We start from the raw sequence: 21,443 nt of genomic DNA, 5'->3' as shown, positions 1-21,443 counted from the left end.
TTTTTTTTTGTTTTTTTTGGGGGGGGGGGGGCGTTCACACTTCCAAACATATGCAACCTGTACTTGTATGTTCTCCAGTGTGAACTGCCAACAACCTGAAAGTGTCCCGCATGCGCAGTAGAGGGCGCAATAACATGAGCGCGTGCTCAGTGTTTTGCCAACCGCCATGAAAAAGAAAGAAGTGCTCAGAGTTTACGGAAGCAAACATGGATGCTAACGGTGGAGCATAGCTTACGATTTTGAAGTTGTTGTCCGACCGGAGCCAGCATATTAACAACTTAATCCTCATTATAGTCCGCCGTGGTTGTTATTATTCTTCCCGCTTGTGCTCATCAGGACGCAGAATAGTGACGTTTGTAGGATGCACCTGAACGTGCATCCTACGTTCAGGTAGGATGCACGTGGTAGGATGCACGTGGCCTGGACTTCAGGTCACATTAGAATCGGATATGTATTGGCTGTCAAGTGGCCTGGGTCGCATTTAAAAAAAAATCCGAGCTGTGTTGTTCAGACTGTCTTGAAAAGATCAGGTACATGTCGCATTAGGTCAAATTAAAAAATAAAAAAAATCAGAATTGGGTCTCTTCAGGCCGCAGTGTGAATGCAGCCTTTGATCAGATGGAACTAAGAATTTTATTAAGTTGTGTAAAGGTCTCAACAGTTCCAAATACCTGTCAGCTCTGCTTCAAACCTCCTGCTGTCTGCTGGAAGCTAAGGACGAAGAGCAATTTCAGTTTAGTTCTAAAAGAATTACTTTTGTTGATGAAAATTTAATTATCGGAAAGGTTAATTTAGGGTCAAAAACTAAACTTAAGAGACAATCAGCACAATTACCTAAAAAAAAAGGCAGTGGGTAAGAGATTTCCTTACATTCTGACAGACCTGGAGGATGGTACATGGCAGAGTGGGCAAATATCGTCATGTCAAAATGTAAGATGTTGACAGACTCATGCTAAAGAAGACTGAACATTGAGTCAAAATGTGTTTTAGCAAAGTGTTAGTCTAGGGTGGTTTGCACCTTTTTAATATCTTTCTGTCTCAGATCTTAATTTGTCTCTCAGCTACATTGTAAAGAATAATCTATTTTATGTGGAAACGATAGAAATGCGACCTCACTTTTTCAAATGACAAACACAAACACCTAGTGTTTCGGCACATGCATATCCACATTTGAAAGCCTTTGTATATAAAAAAACATTCTTCTTGATATGAAAGGCCAGATTGAGAAATGGGCCATCAATTTGGTGACCTCCTGGCAGGTTGCTCTCAGAGCAGCCGCCTCAACAGTGGACCTCCAAGCGCTGTTTTAATTAGGGAGAAACAGCCAGACTCTTGAAATATCTTTCCCCAAATAGAGCAGGACCGCTGGGAGGCAGTCCAGAATGCCTGTCCGCCACATAACACCAACTGCAGCGTCCCGTGTGTGATTGGACAATGGCTGCCAAGTGCACCTCACATTTCATTCATGCCACATGCATCATTATCTGATGAGGTTGCCTTGAGCATGTAATCCTGTTATCAATAGTCTGTGCACGCTGCGGGGAAGTGGCCGGCGCAACCAATATTACCTGACAGATGGTAATGATGAGGGCGGGCAGCAGGAACACAGCCACGGTCATCCAGGTGACGTAGGCCTTCAGCCCCCACGGCTCGGTGAAGTGACCCCAGCACTCGAACTCACCCGGAGCCACTTCCGAGCGGGAGAAGATGAACACCTGAGAGATGTAACAAGAACCTGTGGTCACCACTCCGTCAGACCTGACACAAAGTAGTTTCCAGTCACCTGAACTGTAGTGACCTCATATAGTTAAAAATAAACCACCAACAACTTGAGCTGGTCTGTTGAAGCCAGGGTGTGGAGGCCTGATTAGGGCTTATTTCTCTATTTCAACATGTTTGTGTGGGTGCGTGTGTGTGTATTTTGTTCGCCCCTCCCTACCTGCGGTATGCTGAGGACCAGAGCCAGGGCCCACGCCACTATCACAGGGGTGTTCCAGCGGGACATAGCCCCAACGCGGTAGGCCTGCAGCGGGCAGCAGATGGCATGGTGTCGGTCGACTGTCATGGCAACTATCATGTAGGAAGAAGCAAACATCCCCACAATCTGCAAATACTTGACGGACCGGCAGAGCAAGTCGGGCCCCTGGAACTTCTCTGTTATGTCCCATATCAGCTGGGGCAGAACCTGGACACAAACATTTAGAAAACCGCTATTAGTTGCAGCTCGTTTTAAAGCATTGTTGTTGTTGTTGTTGTTTTTTTGTTGTTGTGGTGCAGAAATGTAGAGGTGAAACACCGAAGGTCATCACAGGTGATACTGGGTGTTATCTCTGCTGCAAGGCTTATCCTTCTGCACCACAGGCTCCTATTCTTATCCAGACGCACATCAGTAAATCACAATGTTACAGTGGATTACGCACCTCCATGATCACCTTAACATCAAGAGTCTATTTATATGCACCCGAAAACTGTTCCAGCAATTGACCCTAAACTCATGTATGAAACTAAAGTTCACTACTTTAAAAAAATAAAAACGCTGAGCTACACACACACACACACAAAAATTTAAAATCAGCAAAACAGTGCCATTTTAGTTGTTCATTAACTGTCAGATTTTTCATTTGAGTCTCTGTTAATATTTCCATCTAATACAGATTAACAATCTTAACAGGCACAACCTACAGTGCCTATTGTTTTTATTTTGAGTTCTACTTTTTTTTTTTTTTTACATCCAGAAATATGTTTGTGTCAGGCAAATGTAAAGTGGTATATAATTTTCCCAAGCTTCTTTTCCCAAGGTTGCCGTGTTTTTAGCCCCATCAGGTCCCCCAACTGAACTGAAGAAAAGCATCTCCACATTTCAACCTAGGAGTGTGTGTGAAGGGTGTGTGCAGTGTTCAATCTTCTCTCCTTCTCTATATTCCGATTAGGTGACATCTGGAGGCTGTTGGTTGCGCTGGATTTTATTGAGTGCATTGTGTCACGAGGGCTGAATAGATGCATGTAATGCTTTTAAGCTGTTTTTTGTAGAAAGAAAAACTAATAAATCTAAACGGAAAATTTAAAAAAAATACATCACACGGTACTACTTTGTATATCAGATGAGATCTCAGTAGAATACATCGAAGTTTATGGGTCTGATAGGACAAGAAACAATCTAGAAATACGCCCTGCCTGCTATTAATACATTTTATTGTATTAAATAGACGATTGTATTGCATTATCATGACAAGCACATGAAAATCTTACTGAGACATCACATTACGGTTCTTATCAGCAAGAGTTCAAAGCTGCAATGATGTAACAGCATTTGAAAAAAGTGCAGTGGCAGAAAGTCGTCTGAACGCGTCATTAACATTACAAATTGTCATGATGGCACAAATTGGTTCCGTTTGGTTTATGCAAAACAAGACCTGTTATCAAAACAGACCTGGAACCAGTGAAGCCTCACGTTGGCACGCAAAAGAGCTGGCATGTTTACTCCGATTGCTTCTGGTTCCCTGCGAGATCTTCTTCTCTGAGGGAGCGGCCTCCAAAATGTGTTTTCCATAATGACGGAAACGTCAGCGCATAAGCGCAACCAGTACGTCTCTTTTACTTAGTTTTAAAGCCCTCTGGAAATATCTTGTCCGGATCTGAGATGCTAGATTGGCAAAACAAGTTGGTGGATGGTGATAGAGAGTTCAGAGGTGATCCAGTATTTTATGCAAACACATGCAGAGCAAATAAGATCTGGATGAGGTTGGGAAAGGAAAATATTCTTCTTTCTTTTAAGTATAATTCTTCTCAGGAACTCAAAACAAACCAGTTGTAATTTTGCAAACCAGCCAGGTGAACTGACCAAGATAAACCTGGAAGCCAGACAGTGTGCTCCGACCTTTGACCTTTGATTCTGTTGCAACATTGAGGACGTTGAGGACAAATTTGCACATTATGCGTTAAACTTAAGATTTAAACATTGCTCTATATATTTAAGAAAATAATGAACAGTTATTTATGTTTTCATTTATTTTTATTTGTTTGTTACTCACTTACTTATACTCCAAGTTAATTACCTATACAATTTATTTAGTTTATATTTTCATTAACTTTACTTTCTGACCTAACTACTTACATTCTTCCTCGCTTATTTACTCACCTGATTGTGCACTCAATCACTTGCTTACTTGTATACTAACCTAATTACTTTCTATTGTACATATTTTCTCAACTACTGATTTTGTAATTATTTACCTATTTCTTTAATCACATATTTTCTTACTTATTTGTCCAAATATTTACTTAGTTTCTTGCTTATGTTTTTACTTAGCTACCCACCAAATTATATGTTTTTTTTTATAGACTCAGTGACTTTGCTATTTCTTTCTTTCGCTCTCTTTCTTTTTTCTTTCTTAACATTGCTAAAATTAACTATTTATTAGTGGTATTACAAACTAGCCAAATTATTTACTTTCTTAGTCAGTTACTTTTCTTAGTACTGAATTACTGATTACTTACTCACTTACTTATATGCCTAAATACTCACCTTCCTACTACTTACCTTATTATCTATTTGCTTACAAGTCTAATTGTTTTCTACCTTAACTACTTGCTTTGTTTCTTATTTACCTGATAAATTATCTAATTAATTACTTACTTAGTGACTTATATATTTAACTACTTAATACATTGATTACTTACACGATTTCTTATTTTTTAATTACCCATTAACCTACCTAAAGTCACATTCTTACATATGTTTTCCTTCCTAATTACTTACTCGTCTACTTCTTTGCTTACCTAAATAATTGCTTATTTACTTCGACAATTTCATAAAGGATAACTTGTCACCTTTTGATCTGCTGTCAGTGCTTGAGTTAAACTAGACGAACTGACCTGAAAGAGCGCCACCACCAGGTCAGCCACACACAGGTTGACCATGAACAGGTGCATCGGTGCATTGTGCTTCCTCCTTCTCAAAAGCACCCACAACACGAAGCTGTTGCCCAGCGTGGTGAGAGCCAGCACCACCCCCAGGATGGCGATCTCGGCCCTGGCCAGGCCTGGGTCCCTCACCCTGGGCTGAGGAACGGTGTGAGCCGTGGTGTTGGAGCCGTTCTCTATTAAGAGCCCAAAGAGGGACCCTCCGCCGCGAGAAATGTTGAACGAGTTCAGCTCAGTGACAAACGAGGAGACGTTGTTTCTTCCCGTGGCGCCCGGAGAGGAGAGACCTAACCCATCCCAGTCTGTTTCCACGCTGATCCTTTCCATTCCTGAGAAAACAAGCAAAGTGTTAATGTGTTTATTGTTTAGAAAAACAATTTCCGGCTGAAGACAACAAGCAGAAGTTAAACTTGGACACGCACTCAGAAAGAAGCCTGTGTACACGCAGTCTTGTCACAACACAAGTATCATGTTAGATAATTAAATTAGTCATTATTAAATTATCCAAATGGAAACTATGTTTTTATTTGCTGGGTTCTGTTGGGTGCTTTTTTTTTTCTTCAGTTTTTCATATTTATCCAAACTCTTGGACCTTTTAAAAGACGAGGATTCGCATACTGACCACAGGCTGTTTGTTTTTGGAACATCAGGAAAAATTTCACATTATGCGCCACAAATAGATTTTCCTAACTAGTTTTATGAAGTTTTGACTGAAAGGTAGACGTTGCGCCGATCATGTTCCATTTTGGTGCTTTCTCTGGTTTTTTTAATAACCCGAAAACGTCTCCGCTTGTCCATCTTTCGAAACTTCCAATTTTTTTCTGACGCAAGTCCACTTCAGCTTATTTTCTTTTTCAAACTTTCTCAAGGTTGAATTGACAGTTTTTCCCGTTATCCCACCAGCCTACATCCATTCACCTCTGCTCTCAATCGCTCTCATCCCATGGTTACCCCAGCCCCCAGCATTCCTGTTTTCCCTTGTTTTTGTTCCCTTCTCTGCAGAATTTTCTCTCTCTCTCTCTCTCTCTCTCTCTCTCTCTCTCTCTCTCTCATATACATTGTTTCATTCTCCCCCCCCCCCTTCCACCATGTCGCCCCGGCTTTTTTTCGCAATAAACTTTTTGGTTTATTTTTCTTTGCTTCAAAATAAATGCCAAATGAGAATGGAAAGTTGAGAGGGGTGAGATGATAATTTGAGAAACAGAGTCATGGGTAGCTCGGGGTGAAGGGTTCAAACTTGGTCAAATAAACTGGATGCAGGCTGAAGGATGTAAGGACAAACAAAGGGACTGGAAAGACAAGACATAAAGTCCAAAAATACATTTGTTGTAGGACATACGGTCTGAAGATTTTGTCACAAATGTTTCAAATTATTAAAAGAAACGACATCAGACAAAGACAACCAGCTCCTTCTCTTAGTCCATGAGGAAGACACTCTTTCTACTTTTAAGGAGAAGCTTAAAACTTTTCTTTTTGATAAAACTTGGTTGACGTTATCCAGAGATATCGTATGCTGCTTCAGACTTTGGCTGCTGGACGACAAACTGACCACCGTTCCTCACTCTGCTGCTTTCTTCTTCTACTACTCTCCAATTTACATCATTTGTTGTTATTTACTACTTTACACTGTTTCTCAGTATTTTTAGCTCCATAAAAGTGTTTAGCTTTGGCTCTTTTCTGAAGGGGATCGTCACTTGATATGATGTGAAGAACTAAACGCTCTTCTTATGCTCAACTTTTTACTGTTCTTTAACATCAAAAGTTTATTTTTTTTGTCCTCTTTCATTGGAAACATTTGTGACAAAAAGAAAAAGAAAAAAATCTGTATATAAAAAAAGACTTTTTAAATCAGACATTGCACATTGCAGCCTTTTAAATGTAAATATATGCTCTAGTGCCCTGGCCTTGTAATATAGCTGAACTGCAGATAGATTTGCTTTTCATCAGTAGTCTGATCTCTTAATGGCTCAATACATATTAGTGAGGGGGATTGGGAATAACTGTTTAGTTTTTCCTTTATTTTTTTTTGTCCTTCCAAACTGTTTCTGTAATCTTCAAAATGAATCTTTGAGCCTTTTGTTGGTGAAGCCTTTCATTGTAATTTTACTCGGGCACCTACGATATACCCCTGGTGCAGCTGTACCAGTAAAATATTTACAATAACAATTAAGGTGGCGTTACCTCTCAGGATCCATGTCCTATGAATTATCACCAAGTGCCATCTGATTGGCTTCCTCACGGTTTAATAACTTCTGTGTCTTTCAGTACAAGTGTCACAATGAATGGATGCCACCCCTATAAATAGCCCTGAACCGACCGGCGATGATATTGAGCGATCAGATGTGACTAATACTCCATTATGAGGTTATTGTCACCGCTACACTGAGGCCTAATGACCAATTTGCAAATAATAACCCCTTCAGTGACGGCCTTGTGAGATAACAGAGCTTATAATACCCCCGGCCTGATGTAATGGCTCTGCCTGAGGAATTTTTCAAGCGGGTCCAGCAGGTCCTCTGTGTCCAACAGGAGGTTGGAGATGTGGTTTTGGTTTATAAGATTTCCTACATGTGTTTTTTTTTATTATTTTTAATTATTATTCCAATAAAATATTAAGTCCAACCAGAAATATTGTTTGAATTCAGAGCTTCAGAATGCCTTCCTATTACATTTTAATTATATTCCTCTGCACACAGCAAGGTCTTCCACTCCACCAAGGGATCTTCTGACCTTGCGTTGGTACAACTCATGTCCTTCTCTGTAATTACAGCATAATTTACGAGCTCATTAATAAGAGCTGCTGTGCTACTTCCAAACCAATAAATAATCTTATTAAAAAAACGTTCCCTGTGTCATCAGTTTCTCATGTGAAATCCCATATTTTTTCCCGCTACATGTGCAAATGAAGTACACGGAGGTCATGGAAAAATAATTACGAGTATTGGAGGAAAATCAAATAAACTTATATTAAGTTTAAGCAGAACAATCAATTAATTTCATGCAGAGGTGTACGTCTGCAAACGTCTCTCTTCATTTTAAGCTCCTGCTGCTCTAAGCTCTCAAAGGACATTGTGTTTTTTAGCTAAACGCTTCAGCTTCATTTGCTTTGCTTGCGCTTCACAGACAGGCTCCCGTCTACTGGCTCAGTGGGCTACACGAACAGGAGAGCCGAAAACTTCTGCCGCTCATATTTCCCGTATTCAAAGAGGAAAGCTCGCCGCTGCATGGTGAGAGAACATCACGTCTCCAGAACCGTGCCGGATACGGTTTAATGTATTCCAAGCACATTGCATCAATCCCCGTATGTCCAACTGGCTTAATGTAAAGCTCAAATTATCCCATCTCCCCACGCTGGATGGACTGTAAACACCGCTTTTAGGAGTTGCTCCACTACATTGCTTCCCCTCTTTCCTCTAAAGCTTTCAGTCTGATTAATGACAGAGTTGGAAACCCCACACACGCCCAAAAGCCCTCCCTCCGCCTTCCTCCCCACGGACAAGCTGATGTGCAACCATCCATTTACCGCTCTGTCTTGTGCTGCCTTCTAGCATGAGGCCCAAACATACAAAGCCTCAGGCAGACAGAAACAGATTGTTAAAAGTGTATAAAAACATTACAAGTCAGCCCCTCGCGCCTTTTCAGTCTTTTCTACCACATGTTTCGGTGATTCTCTTAAATGACATCATGTGCAAGCAATGCCAAGTTAAAAGGGCAATAAAAGTTCAGGACCAGATGTCCTAAAGAACATTTTTTAGGTGAACATGGTTGACAAAGTGTTTAATTGCAGAGACACATAAAGAGTGCTCTGAGATGATCCTTGTCTTTACAAAAGCCCTGAGAAAAATAGCAGTTGTCTTTGTGCCTTGTTTGTCTTTACTATTTTGAAGAGGGGCTGAGAGAAGTGGCCGTCTGTGCCAGTTCATAGTTGTACTTCAGGCAAATAGAAGATCATGGATGGAAAAATCCTAAACCAGGGATCATCAGTCGTCACAATCCAAAGTGTCCCACTTCCTCCTGCCAAATAACGTTTCTGTACTGAAGGAAAAACCAACATAACGCTGAGAAGATAAAAAACCACAATTTCTCAAAATGTAAAACAAGGTTATGTTTATTTAATAGTAAGAATTAAGGAAATGCAACCATGTAGTTTTGAGACAAACAAGACAACACTTAGGTCTGTGAAACAGTCCTTGTTCCAGGATGGAAAATAAATAGAAATGGATTAACATTTCTTCTTCTTTTTCTTCCTCTTCTTCTAAATGTCATTAACCGTTATGCTGAGTTTCTCTGTTGTGAAATTACAAAATTCTTCAGTTACATTTAATCATTCAAATTGTAAGAGGTGTCAACAAATGTGCTACCAAAAGTTTTGCAAAAAAATAAAAAATAAATAATTTTTCTCATACTAAATAAGTGTATATATATATATATATATATAATATGTACACAATTTTTTCATATTTTTCAGGGTTACGTCGTGCCTTGGATGGATTTGGAGGGATTTGTATAATGTCAGTTTTAAGATGATCTGTGCTGCATCAGTAACTGAGAATGGCATTAAAAAAATATCCGGTAACACTTTATTTGAAGGGGTGTGCATAAGACAGACATAACACTGTCATAAACATGACATAACATCTGTCATGAATATGAACAAGTCCTTATGAATGTCTGACAGTTGTCATGAAGTGTTAGTCGGTAAATAATGACACTTTTAATGCAAAGTTGCTTTTACAGTTGCATTAAAAGTCCATTAAAAATGCCAACTTTGCATGATTTTGTAAATAATGACAATTTAATGCAACGTTGGCACTTCTATTAAAAGTATAACAAATAAAAGTTAAACAAAAGCACATTTTGTCAGAAAAAATGATGAGGCGTTAACCTGGCTATTCATGTATCCAAGTCTGTTACAAACTGAACAAAAAAAAAAAAAAAAAAAAACAAAAAAAAAAAGAGTACAAAAGAGCCCCCCTAAAAAGGCTGAAAAGCTGAAATCAAGAATATTCAAAACATATTGTTCTCCCAGAATGGCAATAATAAACTTGTCAAACTCTTACAAAGCTCGAGGAAAACGACATGATGAAACCCTCTCCCTGTCTGATCAGAAAAGACTTGCATAAATATTCCATTATGTCAGAAAACAAAACGATCGCTTGTACATGCCGAATCTGTTTTCTTGTAATTGAATACAGTTAAAAGGTTAGGAGAATGTTTTTAGTATTATAAAGAGACTTTTAATTGTCTTGAAAGGTTGTCTGTCTGTGCGGCAAGATGATAAAAGTATTGAAGAATTCAACAACAACAACAAAAAAAATCATTAAAGCCAAGTTTGTATTATAAAACTGAGACTACAGTGATGTCTATAGAATATTTATATTAACCATCTTTAACCAAATAAGTATTTTTAAGGAAACCAAGATGTTTTTTGTGTCAAGTGGCGAGAAACAAGTTTTCACACATTAGGTGTTGTAATCCAAACATAATTAGAAATCAATCACCTTCCCCTGCAGCCTTGCTCGTCTTGATTGCACTTGTCAGTCCCTTGATTAGTTTCCGTTGACAAGGTCCAAGCCGATCTGATCGATGGGAACCTCTCAGTCCTCATTAGCAGCCCTGCGTGAACCACAACAACATGCTGCAGATTCCCTCCTCTAATCTTCTCTTCGTCTGTTTTTGTTCTCGCCTCTCGTTTTCATCACTTCTTCGCTTCGCCATCTGTCAAAGTGCCTCCAGTACGTCTAATTGTTATTTAGCAACAAATAACTCCTAATTTATGGGGTGTGGCAGCAGGAAAAGGCACGCTTAAAATAAATCCGAGCTGACAGGCACTAAACATTTGATATAAGCTTGTTACTGGGAGTATCATATGCAGCTGTCCTTCATACAGCATGGCACTTCACATACAGATCAATAGGTTCTTACAGTGTAAAGGCTTGGATGAGTCATGTGGTGCCGCCGGTTTGGACGGCTGACATTTCATCTGCATGATAAAGTGGCTGTGACCACAATTTCATCTTTGAAACCCCATATTTCATCAGAACCTCGCTATCGCGCTCACATCCAGTGTAAATTCACCTTCCGAATGATTCTCAATGACATCTTGATGCTATAAATGCGCTTATGCATTTCAATTTGTGGAGGGTAAATTCAAGGCTTTGTATTACCGACTGCCTCTCTGTTAGCATGGGTTGACTAAAAACTTTGAGTCCAAAACCATCCAAAAGGTCAAATATTGTTGAATATTATCGGAGGTCAAATATCATTTATGTGGCCCCTTGAAAATCTAGAGGGCCACATGAATAGAAGGTTCAATGTAACATTTATGTGCTTAAATATTTTTAATCAATAAAATCAAATCTGCTTTTATTTGTAAAGTGTCAAAATACAGAAGTGTGAGCAAAGCTTCAATATTTAGCTGAACATTTAATATCAATATTAATGATCAGTGGAGATAGCCGATTGTTAATATTTTGTTTGTTAACATGCAGTTTTATCAATGCATCTAATCAACACCTTCAGCCATTTGAGGATATTTATGACCTAGATCAGTTTTTCTCAACCCTGGTCCTCACAGCCCCCCTGCTCTGCATGTTTTAGATGTGCCTCTATTCCAGAACAGCTGATTCAAATGACTGCATGACCATCAAGTGCTGCAGAAGCCTGTTAATCACCCAGAGATGCAATTCAGGTGTGTGGCAGAAGGGAAATGCCTAAAACATGCAGGACAGGGGGGCTGTGAGGACCAGGGTTGAGAAACACTGACCTGGAGCATATGGACATTCAAACCTATCTGGGGATATGTGGTAAAGTGGTTGCCCACTTTGTGTTTGGTGTCTTTATTTTGGTTTAATTTTGCTCACTGTCACGGGACAGCACTAAATATGTGGAGGAGGCTAAAAGTAAATGATGCATTCTGAGTCAATCTAAAGAAATTTAGGAAAAGATGAGAAACAAAGACATTGGCATCTATCAGCCTGGAAAGAGTTAGAGAGACATTTCTAAGGCATTTAGGTTGCAGTGAACCACAGAGCCATTATCATCCACACACTGAGAAAACATCAGGGAAGCTTCCCGGAAGTGTCCAGTTTATCAAAATCAGTCTAAGAGGATATCACCAGCACATCCAGGAGGCGGCACGGATTTCTTACAAAAGTTCTTACAAAATAGTGGGACACTTACATTGGGTGGAAAACTTACGCAGCATGTCAGACAAAAGCAGACAATTACCCAAAACGCATCTGTAAGTTTGCCTCGAACTAAACAAACAAAATAAAAGCAGCCTAGAAAAACCTCCAATGTGGCTGTGCAGAAACAATTTTGCAAGCAACAGACAAAATTTCTGCTAATCAGTTATCGCAAATGCTGACTGGCAGGAATTGCTGCAAAGCGTGGCAAAACTCAGCAATTAATATTAAGGCGACATTAACTTTTTAAAATCGGCAGCAGGTTGGTTTTGACAACACTTTTCCTGTAGTTATTGAAAGCACTATTTTAAAACTGCTTTTGGCATTTATTCTGATTTCCATTCTGTTATCAACATTACTTTGATGATCTGACATTTTTCAGTGTACCAAAAAAAAAAAAAATAAGTAAAGTAATCTAACAACGCTGAGACTCCAGCACTATAAGCAAACCATTTAAGCTGATAATCGATTAAACTCATTTATGGGACGCATGAGGTTTCTCAGATGAGAAAAGGAAGGCACTGAGTTATCCACTGACACTCGATAATCTAACATCATCACCCTTTGGAAACTTTCAGCTGTTCCTGACGCTGTCTCGTGCTTTTTTTTTTCTTTCATTCATGCATTTTTACACATTTCTCTTCTTCTAATATAAAATAAATACAACTATGATGGGCTTCAAGCCCCAGTATTATTGAGAAAAGTTAGAAAAATGGAGATCTGTGCTCTTGAAATTTTAATGATGTGAAGCCAAACCTCGTTGGGCTTATTTATTAGGGTCACTGACTGACCTCCTCTCAAATGAGGTTAGCTGCGTCTTGCATTCACACACACAAAAAAAAGGCAGGGAGTGCGTTTCCCTCCTTCAGCCAATGGGGAGGTCTGATGCAGAAGAGGGTCCAAGTCCTCTTATCATTACTGATAATGTCTGCTCATGAGACCATGGGCTGTTTTCCTTGTTATGTATCATTAACTAGTGCACCAACATCAAACCTGCGCCTTACACAAAACCGGATGTCACGCAGGCTATGTAAAATTCAGAGCATCGCCCCTGCAGACTGAGAAGAAAGCTGCAGTGTTACCACTTCAACTAAAATAAGCCTGGAGGTTGGCAGCTGATATGGTCAGACCTGCACCACATGATGGAATGATTCCCTTTTAGAAACCGGGGCGAACAGACTGTGACAATAACAGTGTTGATTGTGATTATTCCTGGCGGGGGCCACAATCAAGCGGCTGATTTTGTGCACATCGTTAGAAAAAAAAAAAAAAAAATTGCTTTTTTCGGGGAAAAGTCAGCTTCCTGTTTTCACTTGCTGCGGTTTCTTGATTCCACTGATAAGCCAGACAGATTTACTTCAGAGCTTAATTTAGACACCATTCTGACATAAAGACATGTTTCACTGTGAAAACTCTGCGATTATCACTTTTGCTGGCAAAGAAAATATTGCTGTATAAATGATCCCCTCTGTTTTGGTGAATCTCCCTCTGAAGTCAGGCACGAAATCATTAATCTTTGAGAAACCAAACGCCCAACAATCTCCTGCTTGGGATAAATCTTCTCTGGCCATATTCAGAGCCATAATTTTCTCATTTAACAATATGGGCAGGACATTAATATTTTTTGAAAAAAAAAAAAAAAAAAAAGCTTCAGATAAACCGCACACATAGGCTGCACAGGCAGGCAAGCGCAAGGTGAGCATCATGCCTCAGTCACGTACCTCGCTGTCAGTGCATTGTAGGTTGCCTCATGTGTGTCCTTGGTTTCTCTCTCCCTCTGTTTGGGTATAAGGCAAAGTGTTAAGAGGCGTCATCATTACAGTCCATTAATATTACATGCTACAGCGGCTCACATTAACAACCTGACAGTCCCCTCCTCTCTCTCTCATCCCTATCCCCCCAGACCTTCTCGCTAATCCATGGAAAAACTTAGACAAACAAGTTCTCTGGGAAGAACTGGGGCAAAATACTTCAGATGGAGGACAGTCAGCAAGACATGAAATACTGTTTGACAGTGTTGTGTTGTATTTGTTTAAATCCAGCATTGATGTCAAAATAAATAAAAAATGTCATTTCATGTTGTTGTGATAGAAGCTTGAAAAAAGTTTGTTTTTTTTCACTTTCTTACTGAGATATTCCAGCATCAGATGGAAATATTGACTCTAAGAGTATATTTTTGATATGAAAATGAATGAAAGTGTTTTTGTCGATATATATTTAAGGCAACACGTCAAACACGCAACGTTTCCATATGTGACATCATGGAAAAGTCAATAGAAATCAGCCAGCGTTAACAGGGAGAAAACGGAGGACCTCCACACGTCTGGTTCTTCCTTGGGGACAATTTCCAGATGCCTGCAGGTGCCACATTCGTCTGCTCAAGTAATTACACAAAACTGTAAACACCGTGAGAGTGTCCAGCTATCAAACAGTTCAGCTAGGAGACGGCTGCTGTGTCCCAGTGACGAATGTGCCTTGGTGTGAAATGCGAGTATCAACTCTCGAACAAAAACAAAAGACGACTCGAAGACACTGGTGGAAGTTTGTTATGGCGCGTCATTATTGTAAGTGAAACTAAAGCTGCAATGGAAAAAAAAACACTCAGGGAGGAAGAAGACAGTAAAAAGGCAAAGCAGACAAACGCATTTAATTTTAGTTTAAGCTAAAAACGAGGGGAAACTTAAGAACACCATCCTAGCTGTGGGGTGGCAGCATCATGATGTGGGCATTGTTCAGTGTTTGCAGGAGGGACAAAAATACATGACATTACAAGGAAAGAACAACACATGAAAATATTAAATCAACATTTCAAACGGTTTGAGCACAATATAAAACGACCCAAATCACAATGTAAGAGTAGACCTGAAGTGGCTTGAGGACAACAGTGTCAGCGTGTTGTGAGTGTCCGGAGCAACATTTTTCGGGTGGGGCGTTAAAGGTGTGTTTGTGAGCCAAATGGCCAACGGTTCTGACTCAGCCATGTTTGTTCTGTCACAATGAGTCACAATTAGGGCAAATGGATGAGGAAGGTTTCTAGAAGGAGAACACTTGACCCAAGTCGCACAGTTTGAAAGGTCATTCCACCAAATACTAAGGAGCAAACTATGAAAAAAAAAAAACCTGATTATTCTGGCATTTAGGAAAATAAAATAGCTTTGGTCACCTTGATTGACTCAAAACAAGAAACATTTTGACAGATTTAATGTCACACGGCGAGGATTGTTTGTAAATTCTAGTTATGCTTCACTTGACAAACACTACAACAATTATATACATGTAGTTATATATAAATACTTAATAATATGTTTGATATTATTTGTAATTATGTATAAAAATTTTAACCACATTTTTTTTCCTGACTGCTCTGGCATAACATTCATAATTTCAATGACCCATTTCATTTTTTTTTATGTGTGTCATTTCTAATTTATGTACAAACATCATATTAAGAAATCCCTCAACAGCAAAAGGATTTTTATAACCTGTCATTGATTTTCATCTTGTGTATTTGTCTTTTTTGAATGTTTTATATTTGTGTTTATATAGTCCTGTCGAAGACAAATTTCTATTTCCTTTGGTTTCAGATAAATCCATGTTTCTGTTTCTGTTCTATTTTAAATAAGACAATGTTGAGCTTATTTAATGCCGATGATGAGTGTATGACTTTGTTTTAACGTACATGTAGCATATCATCTAATTAATAGTCAAAATGTGCACAACACAACAATATTTACAGTTACAACACTATATTTTCCCCGTGAAAACATAAACATACACTGTGCTGACTCAGGTCCACCAAGAAACAAATATGGATTCATTTTATTATTTTGGCCGGAACATGAAATGAACAACATTTACAGAAGATAAAAATTATTAAATATCTATAAATAGCATCGTTTCTGCCTAGGTGATAGTATAAAAACACCAACATGACACAATACAAATCAGTGTCAGCCATAAAAATAAAAAAAAAATCACCTCTGACTAAGGAAAGATTTCTACTTACTGCTGTCCTGCTTTTGTTCTCAGATCCAGATTAAAACCTTTAGTTCTTCAGCGTTTTCAAACACTGCTCACCGTCCCATCAGCTGACTCCTCAATGAATCTGTCAGAACTGAAGAAGGAAAAAAAAACATGGCAACTTTTTTCCTGGCCAGTGCTTCAAAGACAGAGTCTGTGCAGGTCCCCTTATGTTGTCCTTTCTGGCTGTAAGTCACAACTGTTTATTGGTGAGGTCCATTTAAAAGCCATGTGCGTCTCAGTTCTTTTCACTCCCTCGATTTGCTTTTGCCCATTGTGCCGTGCCTCCAATACCACCAGCACAACTGAATTTCAGCTCCGTGTCCCCCACCCTCCCCCCCAACCCCACAACCCCGACTTCCCACCTCCTGTTCTTAGCTTTCTCCTCCTCCCAGGTCAACCAGCCTGTCCTCTGTGACTGAGGGTGGAGCCTGCTGTCAGCAGCGGAGGGAGGATGTTACACATACCTATGAAGAGAGAGAGAGAGTGTGTGTGTGTGTGCGTGTGTGTGTGTGGGCATGTGTGTGTATGCGCGTTTGCGTGTGTGTGTGTGTGTGAGACAAAAACAGACAGGGACAACTCTGTTCATACATGTGTGCGTGTGCTGTATGTGTCCGGGGCTGCGACGTGAAGAAGAAAGCCATGTTTATTATTGTGAGGAGGACAGACCAAGGTGAAGGTTACTCAGCAACCCTCCCATCCCCTTTCCAATCTAATAATTTGTCTCTTGTATAACTCATTGGCTGTGTTTGTTTTAAATTCAGGCTCACACCTTTTGTGGAATGCTTTTTTTTTAGTTGTTGTTGTTTTTTACTCCTTTGTTGATGGAGGACAAGAACCGGAGCACCTGGTGAGGAATGAGGGGCGGCTGAGTCAGCTGGGTCACACCCTTGATGTATTCACTTGGGTTTACACAAAATAAATAAAATGATTATGTATTTAAATTTCAGCATTACAGCTCCTTCTCTCTCTCTCTCTCTCTCTCTCTCTCTCTCTGCCCCTGTTTCTCTCTCTCTTGGGTGTGTACGGTACTTGTGATTGTAAGGAAATACTGCTGGCATGCATGAAAACATTCACAGGTGTGCACAAGGGAGGGGTTGGCGGTTCACAAACCTACGTTTGCTCCAACACAAATACACAGAAGAGGCAACAGGAAAATTGTGGCTATAAAGAAGCATTGCAGTAAAACTTTCCGTCATTGTGTTGCTTTACAGCCAGAAACTGTTTAATCTGAAATGTTTTTGATAGGCAAAATATGAAATAGTGCATAGTTGTGAGATGGAAGGGAAACGTGGCAGTGTTTTCGATTTCTTTGCATAAATAAAAATCTGAGAAGATTTGCACGCGCATATTTTCAGCTCCCTTCACTTTGAAATCTCTAGACAAAACTGCAACCGAAGCCGTCCTATAGGTCAATCACTTAGTTTTATCATATACCAAAACAGAACGTAACTGAAAAGTGGACAAAACTCTTCTAAAACTAAAATAGTGTATAGGATATATTTATTTTGAACGGCCAGTCAGAACAGCTTCACATCTTTAGGGGACGTTTCTATGCTGCACATTAAAAGGACTCAAATTTGTGGTGATTTTTCTTTGTGAAATAGATGTGGTTCAGTCTGATTGGAGGAAAAATTTCTGTGGGCATCGATTTTTAATTCTTGCCACAGAATCTCAGTTGGATTATCGTTTCATCACCTTTGGCTCGACCATTCCAACTCATAAATATACTTTTATTTAAATGCTTCCACCTTTGCCAAGGCTGTATGTCTTGGCCCAGCCGGAGGGTGAATGACTGCCTAAGTCTCAAGAATTTTAGATATTTGGTGTTGAGCTTTCTTCCAGGATCACCGTGTATTTAACCCCATCTTATGAAGGAAAACATCCCCAGAGCCTCAGGCCTCCAGCACCGGTTTTTACTGGAGGGATGTTTCAGGGCGATATTTTTTAGTCAGCGCACAACATTTTTGCTGCCTTTTAATACCGCAGAGCACAAAAATGGACGCTATAAATTGGGTGGCGTCTGAAGCCGGTTGAGTGAATGGGAGCAACATTTGTCAGATCTTTACATGCAAACTTTAAAAAAAAAAAAAAAAAAATCATGCGTCGTTTTCCTTTGACTTCACAACTTTGTGAATTTGTGTCGGTCTCTCAGAGAAATAGTTTGAAGTTTGCAAAAGTGAATTATGTCAAAACGTGAAAAAAAGTAAAGGGGTATGAAAAATTTGCAAAGTGCTCCGAGGTAAGGTAATTTTATTTATATAGCACATTTTCAGCAAAAAGGCAATTCAAAGTGCTTTACATGAATTAAAAGGAAATACAAACAAAATAACAAACCAAAGGAAAGAGCAAAAGAAGAAAAAGAATCTAATAATGTTGATCCAAAGTATATAAACTAGATGCTCCTGTTCATGGATGCTAGATAAATGTAGGTATCCAAGATCTGGTCTAATTCCTTTAAGTTAAGAAAAGTAATGCAGCTAAACTGTTTTTTTCCACTAAACTTTATGGGACGGAGGGTATCTACAGACATTTATCTTTGTAATATTTAAACCCGAGCCACCCTCCTCAACAATCTGATACCAGCTAAAGTCAGAAGACGTGTTTCTTTCCCTCAGGTATTGCTTGACTCGCCTCCTCAAGCTGAACCATTTTGTCCTAAGCTGAAGAGGTGGGACAATAAGTTTCACTCTAACATGATTTTCCTGGCTGCCTGGATCCTGGAGAACATTTTGTTTTAAAGCAGTAAAGCAGCTAAATTAATCCAATTTGCTCACTGCCAAAATTGACAACTGATGAGCCTGAGGGGGAGATAAGAAGAGATTCTAGTAAAAAAAAAAAAAAATCATGAAATAAATAAATTCTTAAGGTCATGACCAAAAAATTAAAAAACAAAAAATCTCCAGATATATGTAGTTTTTTTTGGGGGGAGGGGTGGGTTTGTTCCAATACAACATTTTTTCTGCTCTGTCCATCATCCACTGGAGCACCTTTTTGCTTAACATGTTAAGTCGCTTGGCAGGAGCGAAGCTCAAAAGGAATGTGGAGACTTTAAATATCTCAGATCATGACAGTCTTTTCCTTTGAGATTTCTGGCTGGTCATTCTCCCACATGTTGGAGCTTATTTTCAGCTGCGGTTTGAGCCAGAAATGAAAACGACAGCTGTTTCTCTTTGAGATGGGTTCTCACCTGCTAACACCTCTACCCTAACTCCTTTCTGGGACCTTTTTTGGGGTTTTTTTTTTGCACAAAGATTTCTTACAAACACCCAAGAAAGGCTGCATAATAAGCCGTACGGTCAGTGAAGTCAGAGGCCCTGCACAGTGTGAAGAAAAGTTTGATGGAAACACTAGAACACGCCAAAGGGAACTCCAATAAAAAGAGAAAATAAATCAATCATGTTCACTTTCCAGCCCAAAGAAGTTGGCAGCAGACGGGGTTACCTTCAGCTGGAGCTGAAGGTAATATATATATATATATATATATATATATAGTGGGAAGTTCATTTAAAAGAGTCAAGCTGTCACACAGTACGGAAAAACACCACCAGGCCATTGGAAAGAAAAATGTTGGGGAACATCTGAGGGAATCATTAACCGTCGGATGACCAATAAATACCCGAGACGGACGGAGAAATTGGGGTTCGTCTTTTTTTAGGGCTCATAATAACCAGGAAACCCAACATCTCAAAGCTCCTTTTCATGAGATTACTTTTGCAAACCTGTAACTGGCCTTCGAAAGGATGCATTCCACATCTGCTTCAAGCATCTGGGTACAGCTTTAATGTTGAGCCACAGAAATGGTTAAAAAAAAAATGAAAAATGGTAACTGTATTCTAATTTTCTTTTATTAAAGGTAATAATGTGTAATGAAACACTTCAGTCTGGACAGCTCAACTAGTTCTGTTTTATCTGTAAATGCTGTTTTCCTCGGCTTTGTTTTTTTTTTTTTTTTTTTTTTACGAAACCGTCAAATGTGGCGTTCACAGGACAAATTTCTGTCAAAATGTCTACTTTCTTCGCAAATTTCTTAACGTGTCAGAAAAACAACTGTTGAATCTTTTGAATAAAAATCCTAATGTTGAAGTTTTTTCTAAATGGAAAATCAGATAAAAAAATATTTGAGTATTACATTTTCATCATTTTACATTTAAAGTCACTGCAAGACTTCTTACAAACAAAAATCTGAAAAGTGTTGTCTGACATGTGTATCCATTCTTACTGAGTAAATGAAAAGCTTTTACTAATGAGTATCACTGTCAAAGTCAGAGTGCAGACGTCTAATAAGTATCTAGAAACAGGCTAAATATCCAAATACTTTTTACGACCGTTTACATAAGCCTGTGGGTCTGTGTCAAGAAGACAAACATTATTTATTTTTATCATGTTTAACTTTATGATAGAGTTTACAAAGAACAGAACACAATCTAAAGATGATAGATTGTGTTTTAAATGTTAGAGAGGCAACAGAAAGAGGTGTATGTTCTTAAAACAGCTTTGTGATCATAATTTGAACAGTTCTTTAGCTGTAATTAACTCACTCTGGCTATGAGCGACTGTTTAGATTTTGTCCGATTTAGATGTTTAAATATCACTTGCAGACAAATTTGTGATTTCATTGTGCACTTATTTCGAGTGAGGAAATTAATCAAAGCTTAAAAACTGGAAGGAGAGATTGAAAAGTCAAACCCAGATGCATTCTGCACCATGGCTCCAAAATAATCTAGGCTCTGGTTTACCAACACGAAGAGTCAGAAGAAGCAGTCTTATCGTTTCGTGGGCTAATAAAGTGAGACATACATCTTGCTGCAGGTTAACAAGTTCTAGCTGGAGCTCATCTGAGCTAATCAAGGCAGACTTAAAAGAGTGGCAGAGGAAACGGGGACTTCTCAGTTCTTTCTGTGGTTAATTGGTTCCAGTTATGGAAGCATTACCCCTGCTTCTAGCCTCTGATCCTTGGATGGACTTCCACACCAAATACTCACCTTCTCCTCCTCATCCTGGATCATCCAGATCTCCTCAATGCTCCCTGTGCCTGCCTTTCATCCTCACCAGGAAGCAGAATTTGACAGATGCACCATCTCACTCTGCTGCTCACACATATTACACACTATTTCCTCCAGGACAAACATCTGCAAGAATCAAATAAGAGCAGATCATCACTGAGTTGTTTCATTTCCTTTATTAAATGGTAAACGGCCTGTACTTGTACAGCTTTTTATTGAGGCCAGAGATCCCCAGAGGGCTGCACACATTATTCACACATTCACACACTGATTAACATCTTTCATACTTCTCCTCACAGTTCCTTAG

The 21,443-nt window shown here is 39.2% G+C and overlaps 1 protein-coding gene across 1 annotated transcript in view; it reads right to left on the bottom strand.

The window, feature by feature from the left end:
• The window catches only part of avpr2aa (arginine vasopressin receptor 2a, duplicate a), a 29,301-nt gene extending 8,095 nt beyond the window's left edge, over nucleotides 1-21,206 (bottom strand). Inside the window, exons 1-6 of the mRNA XM_015016370.1 lie at nucleotides 21,116-21,206; nucleotides 16,117-16,224; nucleotides 13,832-13,887; nucleotides 4,876-5,252; nucleotides 1,940-2,185; nucleotides 1,569-1,715 (exon numbers count right to left, since the gene is read on the bottom strand). Coding sequence (XP_014871856.1) covers nucleotides 1,569-1,715; nucleotides 1,940-2,185; nucleotides 4,876-5,250 — 768 coding nt within the window. The 5' untranslated portion in view covers nucleotides 5,251-5,252; nucleotides 13,832-13,887; nucleotides 16,117-16,224; nucleotides 21,116-21,206. The remainder of the gene's footprint in view (nucleotides 1-1,568; nucleotides 1,716-1,939; nucleotides 2,186-4,875; nucleotides 5,253-13,831; nucleotides 13,888-16,116; nucleotides 16,225-21,115) is intronic.
• Between the last annotated feature and the right edge of the window lie 237 nt (nucleotides 21,207-21,443).

This window comes from Poecilia latipinna, unplaced genomic scaffold, assembly GCF_001443285.1.
Source record: "Poecilia latipinna isolate Pla-1442-1.1 unplaced genomic scaffold, P_latipinna-1.0 Scaffold2011, whole genome shotgun sequence".
Taxonomy (NCBI): domain Eukaryota; kingdom Metazoa; phylum Chordata; class Actinopteri; order Cyprinodontiformes; family Poeciliidae; genus Poecilia; species Poecilia latipinna.
This window is presented reverse-complemented; position numbering and strand designations above follow the sequence as displayed.